Here is a 26,707-nt window from a genome sequence, read left to right as displayed (position 1 = left end):
CAAAGTGTACTGATAAAACAAGAACCAGATGCATTGAAATCAGTACATTGAGTTACACCTGTATTTTGTTCCATATGTCACTGAACACATTTTTTTTATATACAAGCCCATTCGCGGATCTAATGTAAAAAGGAAGTTCTGATAAATAAACAACCTTTTTAGTTTTCAGGAATGCCTCCAATTCATCGGTCAGTTCTTTTGCTGATGGCCTTTCTTCTGGATCTGCTTGCCAACATTTCAGCATTATGGCGTACCTGTGAACGACAATACCCGTTATTGCATGATGACGTGAAGGACATTTGATAAAATAGAGGGCGCAATCTGCTTGAATGATGGGTGCAAAACTGGTGTTGATCAGAAGGGCAACCGAAGAACAACAATCAAGTTACAGAATGAAGGAATCGTGATACATGATCGTGAAATAAACAACCACGTAGCAAAGCAAATGTCAGAAGTCGAAAACCTGTCATATAAAGAAATGAATGCTGCAGCAGAATTTTGGTTTACGTATAGATTTTGTCTCTGTTAACTTACATTTTATCTGAACAGTTTTCTGGTTTTCGATGTCTCTGCCCTTCCAGGAGAAATTTAACCATCATATTTGTCGGAACAGTTGAAAAAGGCGTCAGTCCTGGTAAAATATCAGAAATATTTCATGTAGGTAATATTGCTGGAAACACTCGCACACTTGAGAGCCATTAGTGATATTTTGTACTACTTCTGAAAACAGTGTTAAAATACAAGTTAAACGGCAAAAGGAGGGTGGACTTAATTCGAATTCGTTTCATCTACTGCCATCTGTCGGAAAAGTTGTGAATCTAAACGTGGAAAGTAAGTGTCGCACACAACATTTGACACACTACAGCGTAGATGGCGGTATTTAAGTTTTATATACTAATATTAGGTAAAATAGGTCAAACGGCGACACATATGGAGTACTTCAGTATGTGATCCCAAGAAACTACTGTACCTGCAATTCAGGTAATAAGGACTGGCAGTGTCGGAGCGTGAAACAAATACACGTAGACGTACAAATTGAGTTTTCGGACAAAAATCCCCTTATGCACGCAGGAACTATATTTTTTGACCTTTCAATCATATGTAGGGTGACTCCAATTTAACCCAGGTCAAAACTTGCCTTCGCTATGACTCTTCAGTTCAAGCCACCAGTAGTTGTTGTTAACGGGTAAAATGATTGCTTGCAAAGAGTGACAGTCCTTAACATTAACTTAGCGACTATATTGGGTTTTCTTCAATGTTTATCATCAAATTTTTAAGCGAGTCACAGGTATGATATATCATTATGCATTTTGATATTTACGACATTGTGGTGTTCATAATCGCAGTTGTTGGTTGGGCAAAGCCATCAACGTATGCAGCATTTTGTAAAGTGCTACAATGAAACGACAGACTGGTGCTTCGTCTCGGTTTTAGCGCGGTAAAAGTTGTATTTGGCTTGTGCAGAAAGAAAAGGGATTAAGTCGGTGATAGTAACCCAACAATTTTGAATTGGATCAAAAACAAACAAACAAAAAAAGAGTAAACTAAACAGATATTTACATCGAGTATATAACTTCCTTTAGATGACAGCTGCGATGAAACTGAAATGCATCACCATATTCTAAACCGTATTTTTAGACAAAACGAAATCCCATTAGGCCTAAGGTAGTATGCACGTCGAAAGTGAAAGACTTAAACTTTTGCTCTAACTTTCCTCAAGGAATCTTTTAATCATTCTCTTTCAAAATCAAGAATAAAAATAGGGGGTCACCGTGCAAATTTTGGTACTAGAGAAACAATTACCCAAGATTTACCGATATTAGAAATTCAAAATGGCCGCCATCCCTGTGTTAACTCTATGGAGAAAAATAAAAATTTTCGAATTTCGAAAACTAAGCCGGTGAAAAGTTTTCTTTCACCAAGAGCTTTAAAATGAACCCCCACATGTGGTATATCAGAAGAGAATTGTAAAAGTTTGAGAGTCCGAACGTCTGTCTCCGAGGTGCCTTCTATACCTTAAGACCACGTATGAAAAAGAAACATATACCACAAAATTGAACCTACCGAGACTCGCAATCTCCCACAGTAAAACTCCAAATGACCAGCTATAAAGTAAAAAGGAAAGGTTCAGTACAAAAAAACTGTAAATAAACACAATGTCACGTGATTGTAAAAAGACTAACTTAAATTACGCATCAAAAATTTAAATATGCCCTGAGCATTTTCCATCACAGAGAGGCTATCGGAATTATCTGATGAAGTACGCAAATTGAGCATTCCATTATTTACGACTTTAGGCACAGAACGAAATTTATTCTCTACATACACGTCACTCTTCTTGTCGAAAACTCCTCGAGTTAGGAACTCCAGTGGCATCCATTTCAGAGGCAGCGGACCTTGGACTTGTGACTGTCAATACGATGGCAAAAAATTACCCAAGTATTTGAGTTACAAAGATAAACTAGAAAACAGCTACAAGGCTGGATTGCTAGACAGAGTACAGTGATATCTAGATAGAATGCTAGATAGATAGAGTAATAGCTAGATAAAGTGATAGATTGGGTGATAGATAGAACGATAGATAGAGTAATAGATAGATAAAGTGACAGAGTGATAGATAGAGTGATCGATAGAGTGAAAGATAGAGTGATATATAATAGATATGTATAGGTGGAGTGATAGAGTGATAAAGTGATTGATAAGTTGATTGATTTGACTAATCAATTTAATATACGAGAAATAGATATCACTAGGTAGATAAATGGATGGGCAACCCACACTTAATGTTTACAAGTCGTTTCATCTTAATAAAAATGATAACACCGAGGTTAGATCTTCCCCCCTCCGCTGTCTATGCTTTCTTCAATAATTACCCATGCCTCCTTGCAGTACTGTCCCGTTTCATATATGTCGCGACTCAAACCGAAATCGCCGATCTTTGCAACATAGTCTTCCATAATGAAAACATTTCTACAGGCAAGGTCCCGGTGTATAAACTGTAAAATGAAGAGGTTGTCTGCTTTATTAAACACATAGTTCTAACTGAACATCAAGAAAACTTAAACATCAAGAAACCTTTCGTTCGAGATTCTACTCCATACGATGAAACTTTCACATTGTAGTGTAATGCCGTGACTTTGACGCCGAGTCGATGTAGTGAATTAAATAGGCTTATCCTGGAACTTTGTCAGACTCACGAGCCTTCTATGTTCTGTTGCCCATGGTTGTCCCAACAATGGAACTATTAGCGAGAACTTTTGAACAATTGGCGCGAAAAAAGGCACTTCACTCTTGATCGTGTGAAAGACTAGGAAGACCAAATTTTGAATAATTGGATTCATATTGGAATCTTCATTACAGGACATTCATTTCAAAGTAATACTATGCTGCCAGCTGCCAATAGCAATATATTCCAGAAGGAACGGGAAAACTCAATATTTGGCGTCACCTTCAGAGTGAGACTAATGGATGCAATTCAAGAAAACATTGAATAACTTCTATATACGTTTCTAAGCAGCTATTTCTGTTCAAAATATGAAACGATAAGGCGAATGACAGTATTGTCACCTGTTCGACGCTGATCGCTCGGTTCATGTTGTGAACTTGCTGAATAATTTCTCGGTTATTGGCCCCTGAGGGTGGTGGGTGACTATTTTCCCTTTCTGATATAGGGCACATGGCCACGTGCTCTCGGGGGCCATGTGCGATATATAAAGGCAATAATAGGTAATGACAGACTCTTACCCTCTCCTCTTCCATATACTGCATGGCCAGCGTTATGTCTCGTGATATTTGTACCAGTCTGCAGTCCTCTTGAAATGTTATGGTCAACTTACTTAGATTTTGTACGTAACGAAGTAGGTCACCACGCGCAGCGTATTCGACAACGATGTACTTTGGTTCTGTAAGGTTGCAGGAATGAAAACAATAAAATGTACAAGTCTGTGATAGTTAAAAGTATGTATTTGTGAACTTTAATGTCTTTACTGTTACTCTTTTTTTGACGTTTATCCGGGGAAAATACGTGTTGTAGGTATAGACGCAGTCCATCTATCAAATTTCTCTCAAGCTGGCGAAGGCTTAAAGGTATACAGTCACTTCTAATCTAAATATGCCCGTATATGGTCAAAGGGACATACCTTGGCATTCAAAATGCCCACGTGAGAGCGCTGTTTTTAAAAAGCGGCCACCCGCTTAAGATCTGTGATAGGTTTGATTTTTCTCTTTCCATGGTAACTGCAAAATTGGGACAGGTGACAGTATACCTTTAAAAGACACTAGTCTACACTCGAAAATATTTGAGCTTCTTACCGCCAATTACAACTATTCCGGAAAATCCTATGATATTTGGATGACCATGCAATCTCTTCAAACATGTGATCTCATGGCAAAAGTCACGGTATGAATGCGGGTTGCATCGTGCTACAAGGATGGCGAGGATAACAGTTAACATATTGTAGTTAAGAAAAATAGACTTTGACACTTCAGTTGCCAAGTGTAGTACAATATTAACCCTAGTTATATCAGTTTGAAGACTCATTATTGACTTATATTATTTACGTATTATCTGAATAACTTCATTGGGCTTGAAAACTATATTGGAAATTAACTATTTAAATTGAATGTTTTTAAATTAAATGTTTTTTAAATTGAATTGAGCCATGTATCGATTGGTAAGAGGTGACTTAGGATTCAGACATGATAATTTGTAGCATGGTGTTTGTCTCCCATACATATCTAATCTTGTCAACAACATAATGGTGTTAATATGTATACAATACTAATTTCTCATCAAACAAATTTGGCGCACATAATTTTTGTCACGAAACTTGTATCTATAGTAGTCGCCTAGCATGAGTGTAATTGCCCAGCAGTAGATTGTTCGTTTGCCAAGCTGGCGGGAAAACCATTCCGGTATATCTGGAAAATGACAAATTTCGTAATGAAGTAGTCGCCTTAGGCCTTCTAAATCGCGTAGTAAAACAAATTTGTTAGCAAGTACACATTTTTACGAGTAGAAAGTCACCGATAGCCCTCAGTCTGTAACTATGTTCTGCCTTTTCCGCGGGGATAAATAAAGGCAAAGATATCTTCAAGCGTTGTTTTCTGCCCTTTAAAAACATCAAACATCGCGTCGTTCAACATGCATTAAGTGAACTAGAAAGCCAGGAATCTGTAAAACTTTCGGAAACATTTCTAAAGGTAACTTACCTGAGATTAATGACTTAATTGCTACAGATACAGATCCTTTTCGTCCTCGAAGCTCCGCTAATTCGATTTTTCCAAACTCGCCACAACCAATTTGTCTTATTATTTTTACCTCATCACGTTCAATATTCAATTCAGTGAGATCCGGATGTTTATTGAATAGGTCCTACAGCATTGCAGGGTAAAATATGAATAAGGCCGTCAACTTGCTTTCAGATGCAAAGTACGAAAACCTTGACGAAAATGACTTTCATATAAAAAGGTTTTTGCATGTATCCATTGGTTTCGATTGCTGACTTCTTTGTTTGGTGGATTGGTGCCGTAGGATAAAAAATTACTGAATGGCTGCGATTGAAAATGATGCCTGTACTATGGGCAAATTCGATAAATATCGATCAATCAATCAATCAATCAATCAACCAACCAACCAACCAACCAACCAACCAACCAACCAACCAACCAACCAACCGACCGACCGACCGACCAACTAACTAACCAACCAACCAACCAACCAACCAACCAACCAACCAGCCAACCAACCAACCAGCCAAACAACCAACCAACCAACCAACCAACCAACCAACCAACCAATCTATCAATCAATCAATCAATCAATCAATCAGCAAAGTTTACTGATGATAAAGTGCCAAAATCCAACAGCAGTGTTTCGCTATTTGATGTCAATGGCTAAACCACACTGTATGCTCTGGAGAACAAGAGCGTTTTCAGTTGTTTTTTTAACGTTTCCAAGTTTTGGGATTCTCTGGCGTCGATTATAACGTGTAGTCATAAAGTATGTCTATCAGTAGTTATCGTTTTATTTTCTGATGCTAGAGTGTGGAAACACTTTAAATTACCCGTATATAATCATCAAATTCTGTATCAACGATCGCCTTGAATCCCTTGTGACCATTTTGACGACTGACAGCAAATCCAACACATAAGCTTATCAAAATTAGAAGTGACACGATAACAGTGATTATACCGATGTTTTCCGAAGTTGGTGTACTCTTCTCTGATCTGTCTGCTAAGTGGAATACATACAAAAATTACGACACACTTTTGAGGAGAGTGTTATAATGTACCTAACGTCACATTCATAAGATTTTGAAAATATGTCAATCCTTCGTTGTTTATATCCTATCTCCTATTGATAGTACATGTCACTTGAATGATGCCAAAGACAATTCAATGATACTTTGAACAACCATGCATAAAGCCTAACAATGTTCACTACCACAACTGACAAGGTTTGGCAATTTTGCCCTTTGCTTGTTTTATTCCAACAAGTATACTCTCTGTAGCACAGTGAACGTCCACCAGTCCTCAAGCCTTCGTGACCTCCTTCCTTCTCCGTTCTCAAATGTCCTTTAGATTCGTTTTGTTTTCTGTTTCACACTGCCTGATGAAGCTTCAACAAAAATCAATATTGGCGCCTTTTCACGTAAACTCCTCGCCTGATCGAATAACGTGGTATATATTTTAAAACAGAGCGTGAAAATGGACAATTCACATTTTTATAGAATTCGTCAAAAAGGGCCTTTTGATTTTTCTATTTGTTCGTTTTTTTTTGTATTGCCGTCTGCATTCATATCCTTACCGCATGTGCACTGTCCAACATCTTCTTTACAGACAAAAACTTCCTCATTTTCACATCTGCACTTGATGTCACAGTACTGTCCACACGTTCCTGCCATACATGTACAGTTACCATCCATAGGACTGCAGGTCGAATTGTTTTCACACAGGCACCTCGAAGTACAATTTGCACCAAACCAACCCGGTGAGCATGCTGAAATTACATTGACCAGGCAACAAATCAACCGCGCTGTGTATTTCATTTTGTGTTCTGCTTTTATTTTGACTAGCTTAAGGTCCAAAATATGTGGTGACTTTGAAACCTATATCTCACCGTATGTTTTGCAGAATGATAAAATCTTGTGAATTGATATTCATCGTTTCTAATTGCTACACCGAAATTAATTTTCGGTTATCGACCTCTATATAATGTATGTCATTCTCAAAGTGGTGCAAAATCAACACATAGAGGACTTCATATTTGCCATGGTGACATGACATGACCTCATGTATGGTTTCTGTCATACTGCTTTGAGTAGCATTAACCAAAATCCCAAAGCGGTTATTGAAATAACACAAACAAAAGCAATGGTACGAAAATAGAGAAAACTATAAGCACCTCTACGTTCCCATATTCGAGCAAAGGCCTCTACCATAACCACACGGCTTGGGAGTCGTTTGGTATGAACAAAGCATGCTGATTGAGGTTTAGTACCCTTCAGATGATGGTTAGGAAAAAAAATCGTGATTTTGTTACCTGCTCTTTGACCTGTCTCATCTGGCCAAAGGTGAAGGTATCATTCAAGCAATTGTCTTTCTATGATCTCCCCTGGCTGTCGTGTTTATTATTTAATTCACTCACCGTTTTCACAATGAGCGCCAGTCCTTCCCGGTGGGCATACGCAACCTTGATATCGATCACATCGGCCACCATATGTACAGTTACAAACCAAGTCGCAATTTTCGCCGAAATAGTTGTTCTTGCAACCTATTTGTAAGCCAGTAGAACAGTAGCATATATAAAAATAATTAAAACATCGACAATACTTGAGTAATATGTCATGAACCATACGGCTGTTCTTTTCGCCACTAATCTAGCTACAGTGTAACTAAATACGTACCAAGGCGCCCCGGGGACAGAAATTCGGGTTTTCACATTTTATCAATTCTCTTCTGACCTACCCACTTGTTGGGGTTCATGTTAAAGCTCTTGGTGAAAGAAAAGTTTTCACCGTTTAAGTGTTTTCAAAAATGAAACATTATCATTTTCCCCATCGAGTTGATACAGGGAGAGCGGTTATTTGAATTTCAAATATCGGAAAACTCTTTGTTACCACATTTTGCACGGTGATCCCTGAGGTTTAGTTCTGCTTTGATAGGAGAATTGTCGAAAGTTTCATTGAGGAAAGTTTGAGCAAAGGTTGACGTCTTGCACTTTCGAGTTGCATATTACTTAAACTTTAAGGTAGCGGTAAAGGCTATTTTTGCACCAATTCTTTTCTCAGAGTTAATGTCATGTTTCAAGTGTTAGAATCACGATATTTAGTTCAAATTTTCAGGATAACACCCTTAGTTAATACTTTCTCCAAAGAATATGAAAATTGTTTATTTGTAGCCATGATTTTGAAATATGACACCAATCAATATTAAAATTTAATTTTTCATATTTTTTTACATCTTTGAATTTAATAATAAATTAATATTACCAAATTAGTTATAAATATGTTGACACTATTAATTGTAAGATTTGTACGGCAGGATTTGTAAATAAAATTTGTTTTTATGATTTTACATGGGTTTACATATCAAAAAATTATTAAAAATTCTTTTTCAAAAAGTACTTCAAATACAGGAAAATTGTGCCGTACAAATCTTATCTGTAACCTTGTTAATAATAATAATAATAATATTTATTTCTTGAAAAAACGCTTTCCATGTAAACACATCTCAAAGCGCTGTACATAACTTGATAAAAAGTGAAAAGGCATTTAAAATGTATGATATAAAAAGTCATTCGGTGAATAAAAAAGTTTTAAGGTTTGATTTAAAAATGTTAAAATTCTCACTGCAACGGAGTAAAAAAGGCAGCCTGTTCCACAACCTTGGAGCACTTGTAGAAAATGACCTGTCTCCATAAAAAGCCGTGTTAACAATAGGCTGATAAAGGGTATAAGCTCCATCTGTAAAAGAGCGAAGAGTGCGGCCAGAAGAGCGAATATGTAATATAGGCTGTAATAGGCTGTAAAAATTCCATGTCCATATCTCATTTCAAAGGTTGGATTACATTGGTATAAAATTATGAAGGAAAACTGTTATTCTCTCAAAAATGTTGAAAACAAGCCATATTTGCACCCCTCTTTTGAAGTCACAGAGCAGTTTTTTGGTTAATCTCAGTTTTGACACCTCTTTGACACTCAAAGAATCTAAAAATACATTTATAATAGCAGTCACGCATTCTGAATGCAAGCACTGCCTTGTCAAACTTTCCTGAAAAACAGTAAAAAATGACTTTCCCTTTTCAAACATTTTTTTAAAAGCTAGGGGACCTCTACCATAGTTAATACACTAAGGACTCCCCAACTTCCTCTTATTTGGTCAGTTTTTCAGACGTTTCAACGGGCTATAACTCTGCAATGCCTTTGTGCCCAAATGTCTAGTTTTTTTTATTCCACAGAGAATGTTGACTACTTTTATGTTTTAATAGTTTTATTGAAGTTTATAACTGACGCTCTAGCCTTTACCGCTACCATGTCAACTCTATAAACAGCGTCACCACGTGTACCCATACACCTATCCATATGCATTTATCGTAATACTTACATAATCATCTCCTTCACCCGCAATAACTTCTACCTACCTTTGAAAGACAAGAATGTTGTATCTGAAAAGTTGTTGCCTTCGGCATCGGTCACAGAAAATGTGTATGTTCCAGCATAATTATCACTGACACCGTATATAAATAAGTTTGCTGTATTCGGACTGAGAGAGAGAGAGAGAGAGAGAGAGAGAGAGAGAGAGAGAGAGAGAGAGAGAGAGAGAGAGAGAGAGAGAGAGAGAGAGAGAGAGAGAGAGATAATAGCAATTCAAACTTTCTCCTAAGGTTCGGGCAGTAGGAGAGGCAAATAATTGCAATACAAGGAATAAACACAGAAGTGTCATGTGGAGGGACTTAACCCATCAAGCGAAGCCATCCAATATTGACCAGGTGATGAGCATAAGGACTTTCAAAGAATGAAAACTTAAACAAAACAACAGCTAAAAGTTTCCTGCCTTTGATCGATTGACGTTATTGGTTTGTCTCTCGAGCTACTCAAAAATTCTGTTGAACCGTTCAGGTACCAGGTTACAGTGTCATGTTTGAGCTGGATGTTATAACCAGTGACTGCTAGCATAAGATACTCGCCGAAGTGAAGTTCTCTGTAATGTGCACTGAATCGAACTTCGCTGCGACCTGTCAAAACAAAATGTTACCATGCATCATTGAGCGGCCCTTGAACGTGATTTTGGCGCGTTACGATTATAAATTTGGGGTTTTGCCTACATCATGTTTATTTCAATAGCGTTTGAAGTAAGGCAAAGGCTAGGGAGTCCCAAGTCTGTGGGCATGGAAATATCAAAACAGAATAAATTGAAGGAATGAACCTCAGTAGACTGAAAGGCTAGGTGGTAGGCTGGTGCTCAGATCGTTGGGTGAACGTCTTGGCTTGGCCTGACAGTAACTGCTCAGATGAGACAAGCAAAGCGACTGGGGACCAGTCTAAACTTTTACAACATATTGGATATCTGAACATAGAGTCAGGCACTGTGCGTGTAAAATGATATTATGACGCATTGTTCGTGATTTGTTGGCGTGTATTTCAGGATCAGATAAGAGCGATCGTCTACGGTGTCCAATATAGTCCAGTATTATATTAAAAGGATATTAGTTTTAAACTAGTCATTAGTTATTAATTTTTTTAAAAATAATATGACTATTCTCAAATTAAAACTGTTGCCGTTTGCTAACATCTTTAAAATTTGATACAAAAACAACATATCCTGCAACTTCAAGCGCTTTCTATCGAGGGAAGTCTGATTTTTGTCAGAGTTTCATTACTTTTTTTATTGTCTCATCAAAGTCCGTATGCGAATACAATAAAGACGTAATCGGTGTTCTCAACACAGAAGTGAAGTAATAAACACATTAGTGAATCTCACTCACGTATATCGCATGCCGGTCCTCTCCAACCAGGAGCACACTTACAAGATCCGTCCAGAGTGTGGCAAGTTGCCCCATTTTCGCAAATGCAGATATGCTCACACTGTAGACCATACAATCCATCCGGACACCCTGTGCAATAATGGGTCACATGGAAACTGGGATTTAGATCACAAAAGCGTCGTGAAGAAACCATTTTTTATCAGTCCTGTTTTGTTAGACATGATTTTTGCCATTCCAAGTTACAAGTATTGTATCAAGCTGTCGTTTGAATACAAAATCAAAGGATGTACCAATAAGCTTATACTGTTTAAATTTTCATGAGAACAGCAGTGTGGATACACATCACTTAAATGACAGACGACTCAGAGCAAGAATGTATTTCATTAAATTAAAGACCTGCAGGTATTTACTGGGGGTGATAAATATACTGCTGAAATGTTGAAACCAAGTTTGACATTTCAGCATTTGATATCCAAATATTTTCGCAGGGGTAGGAAAAGTCAACAAATAAACAATCGATTCATCTTACCAAGCACTCTTAATGTTACAATGCTGCTGAACGTTTTTCCCGAATCAAGAGACCGCATTTCGCATCGAAGAGGAGTTTCATCCCGTGCCCGCTGTAGTAGTTCGTCGGTAAAATTCATCCTCACAAATTGAAGTTGCGACTTTGGGGTGCGACTTTGTCGCTTATCTATGAACCAACTTCTATTTTGAAGATGTATTGGTATTTTGTCGAATGTCTGAAAGTTATTGAGTTTATATAAGTAGAATGCAATTAGAAGTCGCTGATGACGATGTTTTAGGGATTGAATACTTACTGAACATAAACTGCATTCAATTGCTCTTAAAGGAAAACATTAGGATCACCTTTTCTGAGCCGTGATGTCTGCCATCATTCATAAGCAGTTACTTGCTGTCTGCGTTGATACAAATGACAAGTAATAGAGCGAAATGGACTCTTCCTAAAGTTTCCCCTATTTTAACTTTTTGATTTTACGACGAGCACCTGATCTATTTGTAGCACTAGTAGCACATCATCGAACCTTATTTCACGCTTTTTTGAAACAAAACGACCAAGCAGTAACAATATGACAATACTTTGGTCGTATGAGCTTATTTTGCGCAGAACTATGAAAAATATGGCTAGTAATCAAATCACATGATAAGAGGGTAATCACTTGATACCAACGTGAAGATCGACCAGCTTATAATAATTGCCGGGACAAGTCTGCATGCCCCTTGAAGGGTGATTGTCAAGTCAAAAGTATCGTTTACAAGGCCAAGGTATCAACGGGACAAGATTTACATCGGCCTCATTGGTAACACATTAAAGAGGCACTCCGCTAATCACATGCAATCGTTCCGTAACAAGAAATATCATAACTGCAAAAAGTTGTCAAACTTTGTTCGGTCTTTAAAAGACAAGAACCTGGTCTTCGACGTCTCGTGGTCAATTACTGACAAAGCATCGACTTACTCTAGCATGGCAAGCGAAGTAATCTTTGTATATCAGAAAAGCTACCCATTATCAATGCTGACAAATCTACGTTGGTAAACAAACGCTCTGAATTATTATTTATCAAATTTTAACACCACCTGCAAATACAATGGTGCGTCCCAAACATATAAATATATAGAATGTAGAGCTAAGAATCCTTTCACTTCTGTTTGAAGATTGCAGGATGCATGAAACTTAAGTAACATATATTATTACTTTCTACTTGAAGTAATTTGATTATTTATTTATTACGCTCTGCTTTCCGAATCGATCACTGTAATTTCCAACAAGGACATCTGTATACCTCGATACTATATTTTATTACTTGAATACGTAGGTTTATGTGCCCCCGAGAGCAGGTGACAATCTGCCCGACTCTAGGAGGGCAATTGTCTCCTGCTGCGAGGTCACATAAAACTATATATTCAGGTAATAATATATTTATCACTTGCCTCTTCACAGTTAACGCTATATGGCATTTAGTTACATCCAGGACAGATGTCACTCGCTCGATAGCTGCTCCAGAAAGGATTAGGCACATTTGAAGCTTCCACGCTATCGCAACAGTACCAGTGATCATGAGCCCATACTTTTATTATGACCTGATTTAGAGGTGTCAAAAATATATCCAATGCATGGCCGTCGGTTGAATGTGTACCTCGAAAATGGCTGCTATGGAGAAGTAGACTTCGCCATTGTATCAAAACAGTTTACCTCTACTGACGTAGAAATGTGCCTATGACTGCATGATCAAGCTAGATCAAACTTAGTACACTTCGAACCGGCTGTGTCATGTGTCCGCGCAGTTTAAACTGTACCTTGCATATGGAATCTACCAAAGTGACTTGTTCTATGCCTTTGAGTTTGCCATTCGATGTTTTCGCACTTTCTACGGGAGGAAACTGAAGTATTGTTGGCCGAGAACATTGTAAATTCAAATAAAGGTAATACAAGTTATTAAAACTAAAGATTGAAAGATAAAATCGTCAGAACGGTTCAAGATTTTGAAAATTAAGTATAAAAGACCATGCTGTATTTTGACATACATGTGCTTGTCGGTCTCTTGCTTTCATACTGTCAGAACTTCTGCATGGTTTTTATAAATATTACGTTTTGACGTCAACGTCAGAAATTTTTTCGTGTTGAATTTTACCATTCTGTTACCTTTGAGTCATGCTTTCATCGCAAGTTTTCTGAAATGTGTCAAAGACGCTGAATGCAACTCGTCGGAAGTTCGAAACTCCGCAGGCAGGCAGTTAGTCGACGCAGTAAGAAATAGCCTTGGATGACGATTGAAAAAAGTTTGCCAGCTTCGTCATTTCTACTTCAAATCGATAAACTAATTAAAAATGTTCTTCCAGACATTGATCAGTCTTGTCATTATGAACAATGGTAGTTGAGATTGGTCAGCAGTTACATGTGTGTTACAAATTACAGAAATGTGTGGGTCATCGAGACATGCGGGTCACCAAGAAAGAATAATTTCTCGTTGTTAAAGGTTTGCCGTCGATATTTTGAAATTTGAATAATTATGAAAAGGATCCACTGCATCGTTCAACAGAGTACTGTACGAACGACCGTGGGGATTTAGATACTCTTCTTTTCTTCAATCTGTGAAATTCGCTATCCACACATTACTCATAGACCCCCGAAAAAATCGTGGAGTGTGCATTTCACGCAATTGTAATTGCAAGTGCTGATCACTTGACAACACGCTACTTTAATTGGTCATACACACTGCCCCAAAACAACCCTTATCAGATCATTAAATCAATCAGTCAACATCGCACGATATAGTAATGATGTGAAAGTTTTCTCACGTCATCAGTATATCGCGAAATGTTGACCGATGTAATGATAGATCCTAAAGATTGAATCAATAAATCGCGTGATAAAGTCAACACGGTGTCTAATTAAGCAGATTTTATTGATGTTGCAGTATCCATATTTATATACAGCTTTGGTGTCGTTTTGAATTTGCTGTCGCATTATATAAACATTGCATCATGTTCATTGAAAAAGGACGTAGCATTCGCTTACGCTTTAGCTCATATACTCGACTTGGCATTACCTCTATGACTTGGATGTGACCAGCGACAAATTCTTCGGTTGTGCTTTGTTCAACACACTTGCAGGTCGTGATATTATGGGAATAATTGCTGAATAGCGAATCGTCCAGGCCGTCCATATAAATATACAGGTCTGCCGCACCTGTCAATTTGTAAAATTAAAACAAAGACATTTGACAATTAGAACTCTGGACGTAAACTTACTGCCACAACTGACGTAATTTCAATGCAAAGTTTGTGTGTACGTTACTAGAATGACTAACATTGCAATGATGAAAGTCAAGTGTAAAAATATCTTTGCAAGAACCTGCTTACATACGTTGTAGTGAATCCCCATAAGCTCAATTGTAAAGCATTTGACATAAGGGGAAAGAAATTCTGGTCCTTGACATTCAGAAAGGGTGATATGGTGACGCGGTGTTTTTCTGTTTTAGTTTCCCCTTTCTTTATTTTTTCCTAACAATCCTGGTTTGGCACTATTGATGGAACAGTTATTATCACTGCTTGCGCAATACTTCTGTTTTCTTTTGAGCATTTTTGGACATGCAAATCAAAGATAGCTGTACTGACGGGTATGTACCCCCCAAAAAAACAAAACAAAAAACAAAACAAAACTTGACGTGCAGGTTCTGAAATGACGCAGGCGGTGTCCGAAAACAGTCCTTTTTTGTTTAACCAGTAACTTTATGAAAGTGTTACATTCAATCTGTTAATGAGAATTAATTTAACATCGAGCAATGACTATTCCCGTTAATTTCGTATTGTTTGAAAGACTTGGTTTTACAATGACAAAACAGACGATACAGTAAAGATTGTCGAGTTAATCAATGGAGCGTACATGTATGAAGACACTTTAGCTCCAAGAAAGTAAATGAAGTTCTCTCACAAGTCACCCCTACTTTATGATATATCTACCATTAAATGTGAATAGGTAAAAAAATACCGAATAAAAACAATGACAAGCAATTAAGGGGTGCTGCACCCAACACAGCCTATTTTGCTCAAAAATCACGTTTTTACAAATATTCATTCAATTTTAATTAATACGTTAACCCAAGATTTAAATATTGGTGGGGTTCACCTTTTAGCTTGTCAAGCAGTCGTAAGTTTCGTGATAAAGAAGTGTTAATTTATGCAAATCACCTGATTTCTTTTTCCTCCCAATTTCAAAATTTCCGAAGAATTTAACTTCACTCTTGCTGGGTCAAATTTTCTGAAATTTTGACATTATGTTCTTTACATACTCTTTAAAAGAACAACTATTTTGTTTGGCAATAAAGTTCTTACATTTTAAATAAGAGGCATTTGAATTATACCAATCATGATTTTAATCACCTTTTTTGAATGTCAGTTTTTCAACCCTTGCCATTTTTGAATGAGGATAGATAATGCAAAATAAACTACTCGTTTTTTTAACATATACTCTTCTTTCAAGTTAACTATTACATTTCAGAAAATAGTGTCAAGTTTTTGACTTAAATTAATTTTTATCATTAATATCAAAATTGAGATTTTTACCCGAAATATACACCCACTTCATCTTTCGAGTAAACTACTGCTACAATACTAAAGTTTAGGGTCTCTGCTTTTTGAAAATATATAGTATGAGGGGGTTTCCTTGTCATCTTTGATGAGAAATATTGCTTTGAAAAAAACTCTGTTGGCAGCTCCACCTTAATAAAGAAATAACGCTTCATTTAATCAACACTCGTATTGTAGGATACATACATGGATTCAGAATATCTAGGTATAATCTCTCCTTCCAGACCATTGGAGTTGATACATCAATTGCAATTTGCGCCTCTTCTCCGATCAAAAATTCAATATAGGAAGACTGCAAGAAAACATGAAGAGGGGGGTATTGATAACCTAAACAAACAAACAAACAAACAAACAAACAAACAAACAAACAAACAAACAAACAATCAACAGCTACTTTACTTTCAAAACTCACATTAAAAAATGTGACAGAAAGGCTTCAATACTTACATGCATGTCGTCCTGAGTACGATCCCTAGCCCTATCAACACGACACAAACAGCAACTTTCATTGAAGTAAAGTGGCCAAGCAGGGTTATCTTCAACCATTACATAAACTCGATGTTTTAAACAGACGTTACTTCCTGCAGTCTACAAAAGCACAATTTTAATAGAACTGTTTGCTTTTACAGTCAAAAAGCAGAGCACAGTGCAATAAATTTCCACAGCTCTGTTTGATTTGTACCAGCGTCGTTAGTTGTCTTATAACTATTTCAGTTTTGCATCACTGCAATAATGTGAAGTCTCAAGATAATTGATTAATTTATTTATTAAAAGTACGTTAAGATGGTTCAGTATAAATTTCAAAGAAACCGTTATTTAACCATTAACGTCATCTTCTGCAGGTACTAAAAATGCATGCCATACTTTTGGAAGCAAGTTATTACAAACTGAAAGGGCCATTCTCTGAAAAAAGTCAGCATGTTAAATTGCTTTTGTCTTTTCTCTTTGAAAAAAAATCAATATCCTTTTGTTTCATAAAACAGATGCAACTATTCTCCCTACTTTCAATCACATTATTCTGTATGGCTGAGGACACAATCTGAGGAAAATTTTACAAAAAATGCTAACTTCACTCCTCTTTCAATCAATCAATCAATCAATCAATCAATCAATCAATCAATCAATCAATCAATCAATCAATCAAGCATACTTTTCTAAATCATATCAAATTGGAATTGAGAAGAATGGTGTCCTTAAAGTATATTTTTCAAAATTTTTACAACTAGTCCAGGAACTTTTTTGTCTACGCATCGGCGACATTGTGGACTTCACGGAGCAATCTATGGAAGACCGTTTGTCGGACAACCGTTGTAACAACAATAAATAGTCAAACACACACCTTCAAGATCACTTAAATTCGACGGCCCAGTGTATGAGGGGCGTAGCATAGGAGATACTCTCCTCTCGCACTGGGCCATCGAACAGATAGACAGACAGACAGATAGACAAAGAGACACGCAGACAGACAGACACAAACGTAGATAGATATACACATAGATAGAAGGACAGATACATATACACATACACACATACATATGTACATACATACATACGGACAGACAGACAGACTAATATAAGAAGAAAACATACTGTCATTTCAAGTGAAAGAATACTTAGATTGAATTCTTGGTCAATATCATAGTCCAGGTATCCAGAGAGATAAACAATACCAGTGTCAGTCACATCAAACCGTTCATTCTGTTGGACAAAATATAGCCAAATTTATTATTGTTTAGAATCAAGTACAGACTTCTTATCGCAAATCGTGCTGCAGGACTCCACACAAAGCATTGTAGAATATAACATGGTGATCTGAAGGTTCTAAAACAGCCGTTATGAATGCAAGTTAAAATTTTTGACAGCTCTCGTCAAACAACAAACAAACAAACAAAAAACTAAACAAAACAAAACTAAAAGAACACATTAAGCTGATTAACTATCTCAAGTCTCAAAATCTTAGGCATTGCCACCTGCGGATATTTCGCTGTTTATCACCACAACTTAGTAAAGCATAGCAAAATACGTCAATACTAGAAAGAATGATAAATGCACTCGTGACCGTAAACTGTAAACGCTGTGTCAATTATTTAAAAAAATTCGTAAGCCAGTAAGATTTTTCTTTCATTATGAAGAATTAAAATCTAACATCATTTTACTATAATTGGAGAATGAAAATAAATTTGTACAATTAAAATATGACACTGGTAATATTCATTGTTGTAACTATTCTCTACATCAATTGTTTACGTTTATAACATTGCACCTTTTTATTGTTTACGAAGACACTAGGCTCTCAATACCTAAGGTTCTCCACAAATTTCAAGACAACTTATTCCAAACGATTGGTAAACCAATCGCCTTTACAACCAGATCGGTGGACTAGGAATGTATTGATGCCATGTTACATTACTATTTTCATCTCTAAACGATCAAAGCATTTCCTAAGCACTAACATTTTCAAGGCATTTGCTTAAAGCTTTTCTGAACTAATGAAATTCTATACCTTGTTTGTACTGTTGTCGATGAAAAAACGATTCTGAATTGACGCGTTTCCATGAATAGTTGGTATTCGATAAAATTCTGTACCAACCGGGGACATCTGTACATAGAAATAATGGGAAAACGTATAGTAGAATCAAATGATGAATACTTCTGCGGCGGCCCGATGGGGATGCAAATGATTCTTGGACTTGTTAACGAACATTGAACTAATGCGATTCTAAAGCCGCTCTATACCATTTTAGATAATTACAAACTGGCATTTCTTCGACAGATATCTGGAGAGAATGCACCAAGTGAAAAGCGAAAGACGATATTTGACGTAAATAGTCTCCAGTAAGATGACAAGACTTTCCTTGCTATGAAATTGGTTCTCGGCTGGAAATGGGTAAACCTAGTTACAATCACTCTTCTTCGTATTGTCCTATTACATATGATTATTTAGGGTTATATCAGGATTTGAAAACAGGGATGAAAAATAAGCAGAGCAAGGGACGCTGCTGATTACTTTTTACGTAAAAGTCAGTAGAGGGCGCTGCTGATTATTTTTACATCAAAGTCAGTAGAGGGCGCTGATGATCACTTTTTACATAAAAGTCAGTATGTTTGCATTAACATTCATAATTAAAGAGTCCATTGCAGATAGATTAAAACTATATCATAATGATGATAATAATATCATTATACAAATCGTAGCAATTTGATATTCATTTGATATTCCTTTCTACACATGGGCGCAACATACCTCCGGTATTGTCACTGAATATGTGCTTCCTCCTGTCACATTGTCACATAAGTCGTGGCCTGAAAAATGTAGACATGAATATATAATCAGACGTATATTCATCTTTTTCATTAAACACAACGAAAATATCATCCTTACTCATACGAACTACAGAGTCAAATAATCTAGTAATCCTCTAAACGCAGCGTGTAAGTGTAACACATTACATTACACATCACATTTTGTACTTTCAAGTTTGAGAGGCATATCAAATACTGGCGTGTACCCTTGATTCGATTGTGAGAATACACTGGCAAAGATATTATATAGATGATCATTAATTTTTGAACTTGGACACAATAAAAAGTTTTATTTTGAAAGAAACAGTTCAAATAGAATAATACCAGTAGCTTTGTTGAGTGTAGACTTTTTGCTTTCCCGCATTTAAATAGTTTCCCTGACGGTAGAATGCACCTTGGGAAAACATTCGGACTCTAATTTTTTTTTTCAATATGCTTTTGGTAACGCTTATGGGCGCTTATTTAGAACTTTTTGGTGAGAACACTTTTCACAGTCTTCAATTGAGTTAAAACAGGGATGGCGGCCATTTTGAATTTCAAATATCGCCATGTCAATCAGTTAATAAAATTATTTATAAAGCACCGGTATCCTGTGTATCTATAGTTCAGAGGCGCTGAACAGTTATGAAGCAATCGCTTTAGTAAATAACTAAGTTTTAAGATTCCTTCTGAAGCTTGTGGCTGAGGGCTTTTGTCTAAGTTAAAGTGGAATATGACATTAAACTAGTCCAATAATCATTTCCATTTAAGCTAATATATCACCAGGTCAATGGGACATTTGTGATTTACAAATTCAAGTAGGACCATCCTGAACCACTGATAGTTAGTGGTGGTACCAGTTGTACGGAATGGGTAAGCGTACCCTGCTAGCATGCTACACCCGTCAGGATTCGTCCCAAAATTGTCTAAATATTGTATGAAATGATACACTATATGAATCACTGTAATAAGTCAAAGCTGGTAATGCTGTAGCTAATCATTTGCGGAACCGAGGTGTCATATTGGCCACCATGTCGTCATATCGACCGTTGAACTTTTTAAAAGTCCTCACGAGTCTTTTTGATGTTTATCCCTGTCTCACTAGTTTTTGATGCCAATGAGCTGTGTCTCACTTGAAAATTAGCCGAGGAATCACAAGCCCTATAATATTTGAGAAGTTGAGACACGTACACACCATAAGAAGGTACAGAAGGAAATTTACTTGATAAGTGGGGATAATTTATAATTTCAAAATCGAAATCATCCCTTTTGTCATGCAGCTTAGTGTGTAGCCCATTAGTACCCACTTGTAGGAACAGATCAAGATGCGAAGCGGAGTTCTCACCCTCTGTTGTTTCTTTGATTTTGAACTCAACAGGATAAATATGATGTAAGTAATTTGATATGTCTGGATTGTCTAGACTAATCAGATCATCGATATATCTGTGCGTGTTGTTAAAACGCCTTGCAAGTCTTTTAGACCCTGCTTTGTAGAGAGATTGTAGGAACTCTGCTTCATTTGAAGACAGAAATAAGTCAGCAAGAAGGGGTGCACAATTTGTACCCATTGTATGCCGATAGATTGTTGAAAGGTCATACCACCAAACTTACCAAATATGTTGTAGATTAAGAAATTAGCATTTTAATAATTTCTTCATCTGTGTATTTGTGCTGGGCATCCATGCTGTTACTTTAATAACCTGAACTATGTTTGATGGTTATGTATTGGTACATTCTACTGCCATTTTTATGCAAGAAAGCTTGTTTAACAAGAGGTGATAGCCTCGTTTAAGTATATCGTGGGAATTGTGGTGTAAAATGTAGAAACGTAAAATGTTCGGATTGACCTGTACTTGTTTTTCTTGACTTTTAAATCAAGCAACAATTCCTTTGAAATTTTTGGTATCAACATTTGATTCAATCCACTCGTTTCATACACTTTGTCACAATATCAAAAAGGCCATTTTTGATGGTTGTTAAAATTATAGTCAATAATTGTGACAGATGTTTAGTGGGGCATTTGCTTGATCCTGCGATAAAGCGTTGTTTGTAAGGGTTCTTGTGCAATTCAGGTATTCAGTACAACATAGGCAGTGCTTTGTCCCTCTTTTTCAAAGGAATGCCCAATTCACTGAACACAGATGAATGGTTTGAAAACACGTCTTCATCAGAAAAGGAGGAAATAAAGAGTGTAGGTTGTATTACTCTTATCTGAATGAAGGTTTAATTCTGTATATGCACTGGGTATAATAATTCCTACAGACAAAGATAATGTTTTTTGAAGCTTTGTCTGCAGGAACTACAACATATTCGTTGTGTAAAGCATCAAGGCATGCTTTGACAGACGGTTCATCTAATGAAGTATTTACATCGTTAGTGTGAGAACGGATATGTGAAGTACGTGATTTTAATTTATCTCTGACTTTGCCAAGCCAGTCAGGGAGACATTGTACATCAACTTCCTTAAATGCAGCCCACTGTCTTGCATATTTTCGGCGGCTTCCATGATAATTCTGAATTTAAATTTCCAATTAATATTTCGTTGCTCCCGATATTTTTGGCCATATTGAAAGAGTTGCCGAAGTTTGCTGTTTGTAATGATGGTCAGGTCACCTGTTGTTATATGACCAAGTGGTTTATAGCAAAAGGGAGATGACAAGCAATTGCAAGTTCTGCTATTATTTGAAGAAAAGTTGAAATTGTTCAAGACATTGTTATAGTTAAAAAGTTTCGTACCAATGGGTTTTTTGTATGAGTAGGAAATTATAGGCAAATGGTTCTTGAAATTTAAAATATGGAATTTCATTCTACAATTGAGATGCGACGCGTGAGAATGCTTGGCCACCATATGATTCAAGATTGAAGCTTGGTTCCTTCAATACACATTTATCAGATGAACGCAGAGTCCTGCATGTACTTTGCTTTTCCTAGACGAGGTGGGTTTTGTAAGTTGGTGCCCGACCGTTGAATGCTTTGTAGGTAGTGTAAAACACTTTGACCTGTATTCTGGACTGCACTGGCAACCAATGAAGCTTTCTGTGAATAGCTGTAATATGTTCGCGTTTCTTGGTACGGGTAAATGACTCTTGCAGCAGTATTCTTTGTATGTTGAAGCGGCTTGATGTGTTCATATGATAAGCCATGTAACAGTTCATTGCCATGCTCGAGTTTGGATGAAAGAAAGCTTGAACAAACTGTTTACAAATGTCACTGGCGAGATAATATCGGATATGTCAGATTTTTCGAAAACTGAAGTAAATGGATCGGCAAGTAAATGCATTTGCATGTGGTGGATATATGTTTCCGGTAGGAGAGGTGACTATCGAATACAATGCTACTATTTTGTGTGCCGATTCGGTCAGTGAAACAGAACTCGTGTCAATATTGATGTCAGTAAATAGGCGTGGCATACGGCTAAATTTGGAACGGATGAGTAGCACTTCCGCTTTGTCGTCGTTAAATTTTAACTTGTTTTGAGTCATCCAGAGCGTGATATCACATACAGCTTTTTCCATAATATTGACTGAAGACTGGGTGTCAGATAGTGCAAAAGATAAGCACAATTGATTGTCAGATATTTTGTCAGGTCATGTCAGATATTTTGTTTCTCTAGTACCGAAATTTCTACGATGACCCCGTTTTTTAAAAATATTATTTTGGCAAAAGATTGACCGAAAGTTTCAGTGAGGAAAATTTGAGCAAACTTGTAAGCCTTCCACGTTCCAGGTGCACACTACCTTAACTTGGATCCACTTTATTTCTGGTCCCCAGGGAAATCTCAAGACAGGGGATTTAACACGCACATACAACATCGATATTTCAAACAAAATTCCATTGTAGTTGTGTGTTTTATGTCAAACCTGGATATTGACAGCTGTTTAAATTCTATAGAGGTGGCCACAGATTAAACTTTTGGCCAAACACAAACATCGTCGTTTCAACACAGAAAACTCGGCAGTTTTCAACTTGCAAAACACGGCGATTAATTCGGAGGATATTCGAGATGATATAGGACATGACTACGCTATGACGCAGCAAAATACAGAAAGAAATTAAAATTGTAAGCAGCGTTGGCGGGGTCCAAGCGGTTTTCATGGTTGAAAATACTTCCAGTGATGTTTCAAAGTGAAAAATTTAAACTCTAATGGTCATTTGGTTCCTGTAAACTTTGAGATGAATTTTGAATAACATCTCATGTTTATTGTAGGTTTTGCGAAAACCAATATGGCCGCAAAACCATGTGACCAATGCAAATGTGTTTCATTATTGATAATATGTGTAAAATTTCATTTAGAATGGTGCATTTGTTTTGGAGAAGAATAATTTTGAACAATATTCCAAGCTTATCGTAGGTTTTTTGAAAAAAAATATGACCGCCAAACCACGTAACCGATCCAAATGCCTTTTGAAAGCCATAAAATACTTATACTAAGGATGATACAAGTAATATTTCAGTCGAAATGACGTGTTGATTCTGGAGAAGATGAATTTTAAGATCAGAGCTTTTCGCAAAAACCAATACGGCCGCCAAGTAACGTCACAAATCCTAATGCCTTCCGCAAACTTGAAAGAACTCACACTAAGGATGATAATCTTGCAAGTAAAAATCAGTTTGGCTGAAAAATTTCAAATGGTGTGTCGGTTCTTTAGGAGAAGATATTTAAAGATTAAATTGGAACTTTTCGCAAAAACCAATATGGTCACCACACCACGTGACCTAGCCAAACGCCTTTCGCAAATTTGAAAGTACTCACACCAAGGATGACACGGGTAAAATTTCCGTTCAAATGGTGTGTTCGGTTCTGCAGGAGATGAGTTTTAAGTACTAAATTGGAATTTTCGGAGAAACCATGTGACCGATGCAAATGTGTTTCATTATTGATGATATGTGTAAAATTTCATTTAAAATGGTGCAAGTTTTTTGGAGAAGAATAATTTTGAACAATATTCCAAGCTTATCGTAGGTTTTTTGAAAAAAAATATGGCCGCCAAATCGCGTGACCGATCCGAATGCCTTTCGGAGCTTGAAAGTACTCTTACTAAAGATTTTTATAGATTGAATTGGATTTTACGAACAATCCAATATGGCGGCTACGGTCACGTGACCGATCGCGATTTTATTGGCAAATATTATATAACAAGAAAATGCTTGGTATAAGCTGAATTTCAAATCAACCAAACCCCTGGATCATCGGGAGAAGCCATTTTTGTGTTTTGGAAAAAATATTTTTATATGGGCACTAGGTCACGTGACTAATTGAAAATTGAAGGATTAGGTGCATCACCCCTTATTAAACCAGATCACTTAAGAAGTGTGGGATTTAGTCCCTAAATATGCCGTAAACAATCTTCTACACTCATCGCAGAAGGTTATAAATCTGTTGCTGTTGTAAAAAAATGCTCGATGGGAAGGTTGTGTAATGTTGAGTGGAAAATGCATTTCGAATAAACGAGGGACAAGACTGAAAGACATTTACTTACCTAGGTGAAGAAAATGATCCTTGTTGTAGGACTGATCACTAAATCGTGCACTAACTAGCATCGTCAATACGAGAAATTTCAGATACGTCATGTTAAATTTCAAGAGCGGGACCAGATTAATGTGAGCTCATGCGAACAGATGATCGAGAAAAGACACTGTACCTAAGTGCAGCGCTCTTATGCTGTTGTGTATGCCAGTTGACCTGTCAAAAATGCTCACGTTGTTATTAATTGTCATGGAAATTCCGATAACACGCGGCAAGCATGTGACATATGGCACGCGCTCTAGATCTAGTGACCTGGATAATTGAAACATCCTCATCATAAGCGATACTCATGATCACTGCGTTTTGTTTGCACTACATGACCTTTCCCGCAAAACAAGCTTGAAAAGCGTAGTACACAAATGACACCCACAAGAATGGTTACTCGTCTCCATAATCTTCTAACGTTCACCTACAAATGTTTTGACTCTAGTCTCCGCACTCTCAGAAATAATACATTATAATTCTGTTCAACATTAAAAGGGTACACTGTGCTCATTTAGCTGTAAACTAAATCAACTCGGAGGCGAAAGACACCTCCCCTGGTAACAGCATGTGCCTCTGCTCCGATTGTTTTACACTTTGAACTTGTAAAATAGGGTTCAATCTTTTCCAAAATTGGCCTACGACAAGTAAGAAAATAAGAAAATTTGTCTTGTTTCACCTTAACTGCAAATTGCATTGCACGTTCATGCTCAAATTTACCAAAGAATAGTCCCCAGTGATGTTTTAGCGGAAGTGTTTATGGATGACAAATGGCGAACATCACCCCTGTCACAGATTAGTTTCACAGGGAAGCGATATTTAAAAATATCGACTACTATCTTTTGAACCATTTTGTTAAAGGTCATGAAGGTGTTGATGTCAGTTTTAGTTGGATCAACAGATAAGATAAAGTTAACTGCTGGCAAGGGCTGACGACCTCCAGCTTTAGCTAAAATTTTAGAGTCGCATTTAACTGATTTCGAATTTTTATATCAAATTTCATCGTTTATAGTTTTCGGTCCTGCCTATCATCAGGCAAGACTTGCCCGTCTGGCTTTTACTATCCTCGATTTTGATAGTGATATTTATCACCACACTCTTTAATGCCAAGTATTGAAAAGGTCCCTGTAAAATTTGCAAACTGTCGCATGGTTTCGGACACAAAAATATTGTCGAATACTCATGAAGTTTGACTGAAAAAGGTAATTTGAAGATTGCTATAATTTGACAGAATAATAGTGCACTGATTGGTTGCTCTTCAGTAGTGGTAAACAGTAGCGTCCGTGGCAATACGTCGGTTTTATCTACTCAGCCCTTCGCTCCGAGTTCGAAGTCCAGTTCTCGATGTTCATCCAAATTCGCTATCGCAGAATAAATCTTACTCCCAGGCCGAAATAATTTAATTTCCCTACTTCTCATATAAATTTAGAGGCGGTTATTGCACATTTTGTACCTCACCAGATGAGATGAGAAAGAGTTGCGATTCAACTGACAGTCCTAACAAGTGCGATTATAGAACCGTTCGTGTGCACAATGGACTCAAAGTTTTAATATACAGTATACAGTACGCCATAATGTGTTACACATGATTTGAGGTAAAACGACAATCACAAGAAGTCGTCTGAAATGTTAGCGATATGTTAGATCAGAGTTCGGACTTAGGTCGGGCCATATACACCAACGGCGCAGGGCGGGGTTGCTCAGTGTGGTATTCACAGAACAAAATGGAAGGTATGACCACAGGCGACCCAATAGGTTCTGAGTTTTTCACACTGTTTTCTCTATCATTTTCTCTTCTTTCTTCATGCTCTGAATG

The 26,707-nt window shown here is 37.0% G+C and overlaps 1 protein-coding gene across 2 annotated transcripts in view; it reads right to left on the bottom strand.

Moving 5' to 3' along the window:
* LOC139141157 (proto-oncogene tyrosine-protein kinase receptor Ret-like) overlaps window positions 1-26,707 on the bottom strand; it is a 59,249-nt gene that overhangs the window by 2,839 nt on the left and 29,703 nt on the right. The window contains exons 1-22 of one of the 2 annotated variants that reach the window (XM_070710765.1): window positions 24,863-25,174; window positions 19,344-19,402; window positions 18,603-18,698; window positions 17,690-17,797; window positions 16,547-16,687; window positions 16,286-16,391; window positions 14,560-14,699; window positions 11,517-11,730; window positions 10,988-11,116; window positions 10,057-10,237; window positions 9,644-9,765; window positions 7,649-7,774; window positions 6,809-7,000; window positions 6,066-6,232; window positions 5,212-5,374; window positions 4,312-4,422; window positions 3,745-3,902; window positions 2,874-2,996; window positions 2,327-2,409; window positions 2,065-2,105; window positions 535-631; window positions 155-254 (exon numbers count right to left, since the gene is read on the bottom strand). In XM_070710765.1, the coding sequence (XP_070566866.1) occupies window positions 155-254; window positions 535-631; window positions 2,065-2,105; window positions 2,327-2,409; window positions 2,874-2,996; window positions 3,745-3,902; window positions 4,312-4,422; window positions 5,212-5,374; window positions 6,066-6,232; window positions 6,809-7,000; window positions 7,649-7,774; window positions 9,644-9,765; window positions 10,057-10,237; window positions 10,988-11,116; window positions 11,517-11,730; window positions 14,560-14,699; window positions 16,286-16,391; window positions 16,547-16,687; window positions 17,690-17,797; window positions 18,603-18,698; window positions 19,344-19,402; window positions 24,863-24,953 (2,748 nt within the window). In that variant the 5' untranslated portion in view covers window positions 24,954-25,174. Of the gene's footprint in view, window positions 1-154; window positions 255-534; window positions 632-2,064; window positions 2,106-2,326; window positions 2,410-2,873; window positions 2,997-3,744; window positions 3,903-4,311; window positions 4,423-5,211; window positions 5,375-6,065; window positions 6,233-6,808; window positions 7,001-7,648; window positions 7,775-9,643; window positions 9,766-10,056; window positions 10,238-10,987; window positions 11,117-11,516; window positions 11,731-14,559; window positions 14,700-16,285; window positions 16,392-16,546; window positions 16,688-17,689; window positions 17,798-18,602; window positions 18,699-19,343; window positions 19,403-24,862; window positions 25,175-26,707 lie in introns of those variants that run through there. The other variant, XM_070710766.1, reaches the window with a different exon arrangement.

Source organism: Ptychodera flava, chromosome 9, assembly GCF_041260155.1.
Source record: "Ptychodera flava strain L36383 chromosome 9, AS_Pfla_20210202, whole genome shotgun sequence".
Classification (NCBI taxonomy): Eukaryota; Metazoa; Hemichordata; class Enteropneusta; family Ptychoderidae; genus Ptychodera; species Ptychodera flava.
This window is presented reverse-complemented; position numbering and strand designations above follow the sequence as displayed.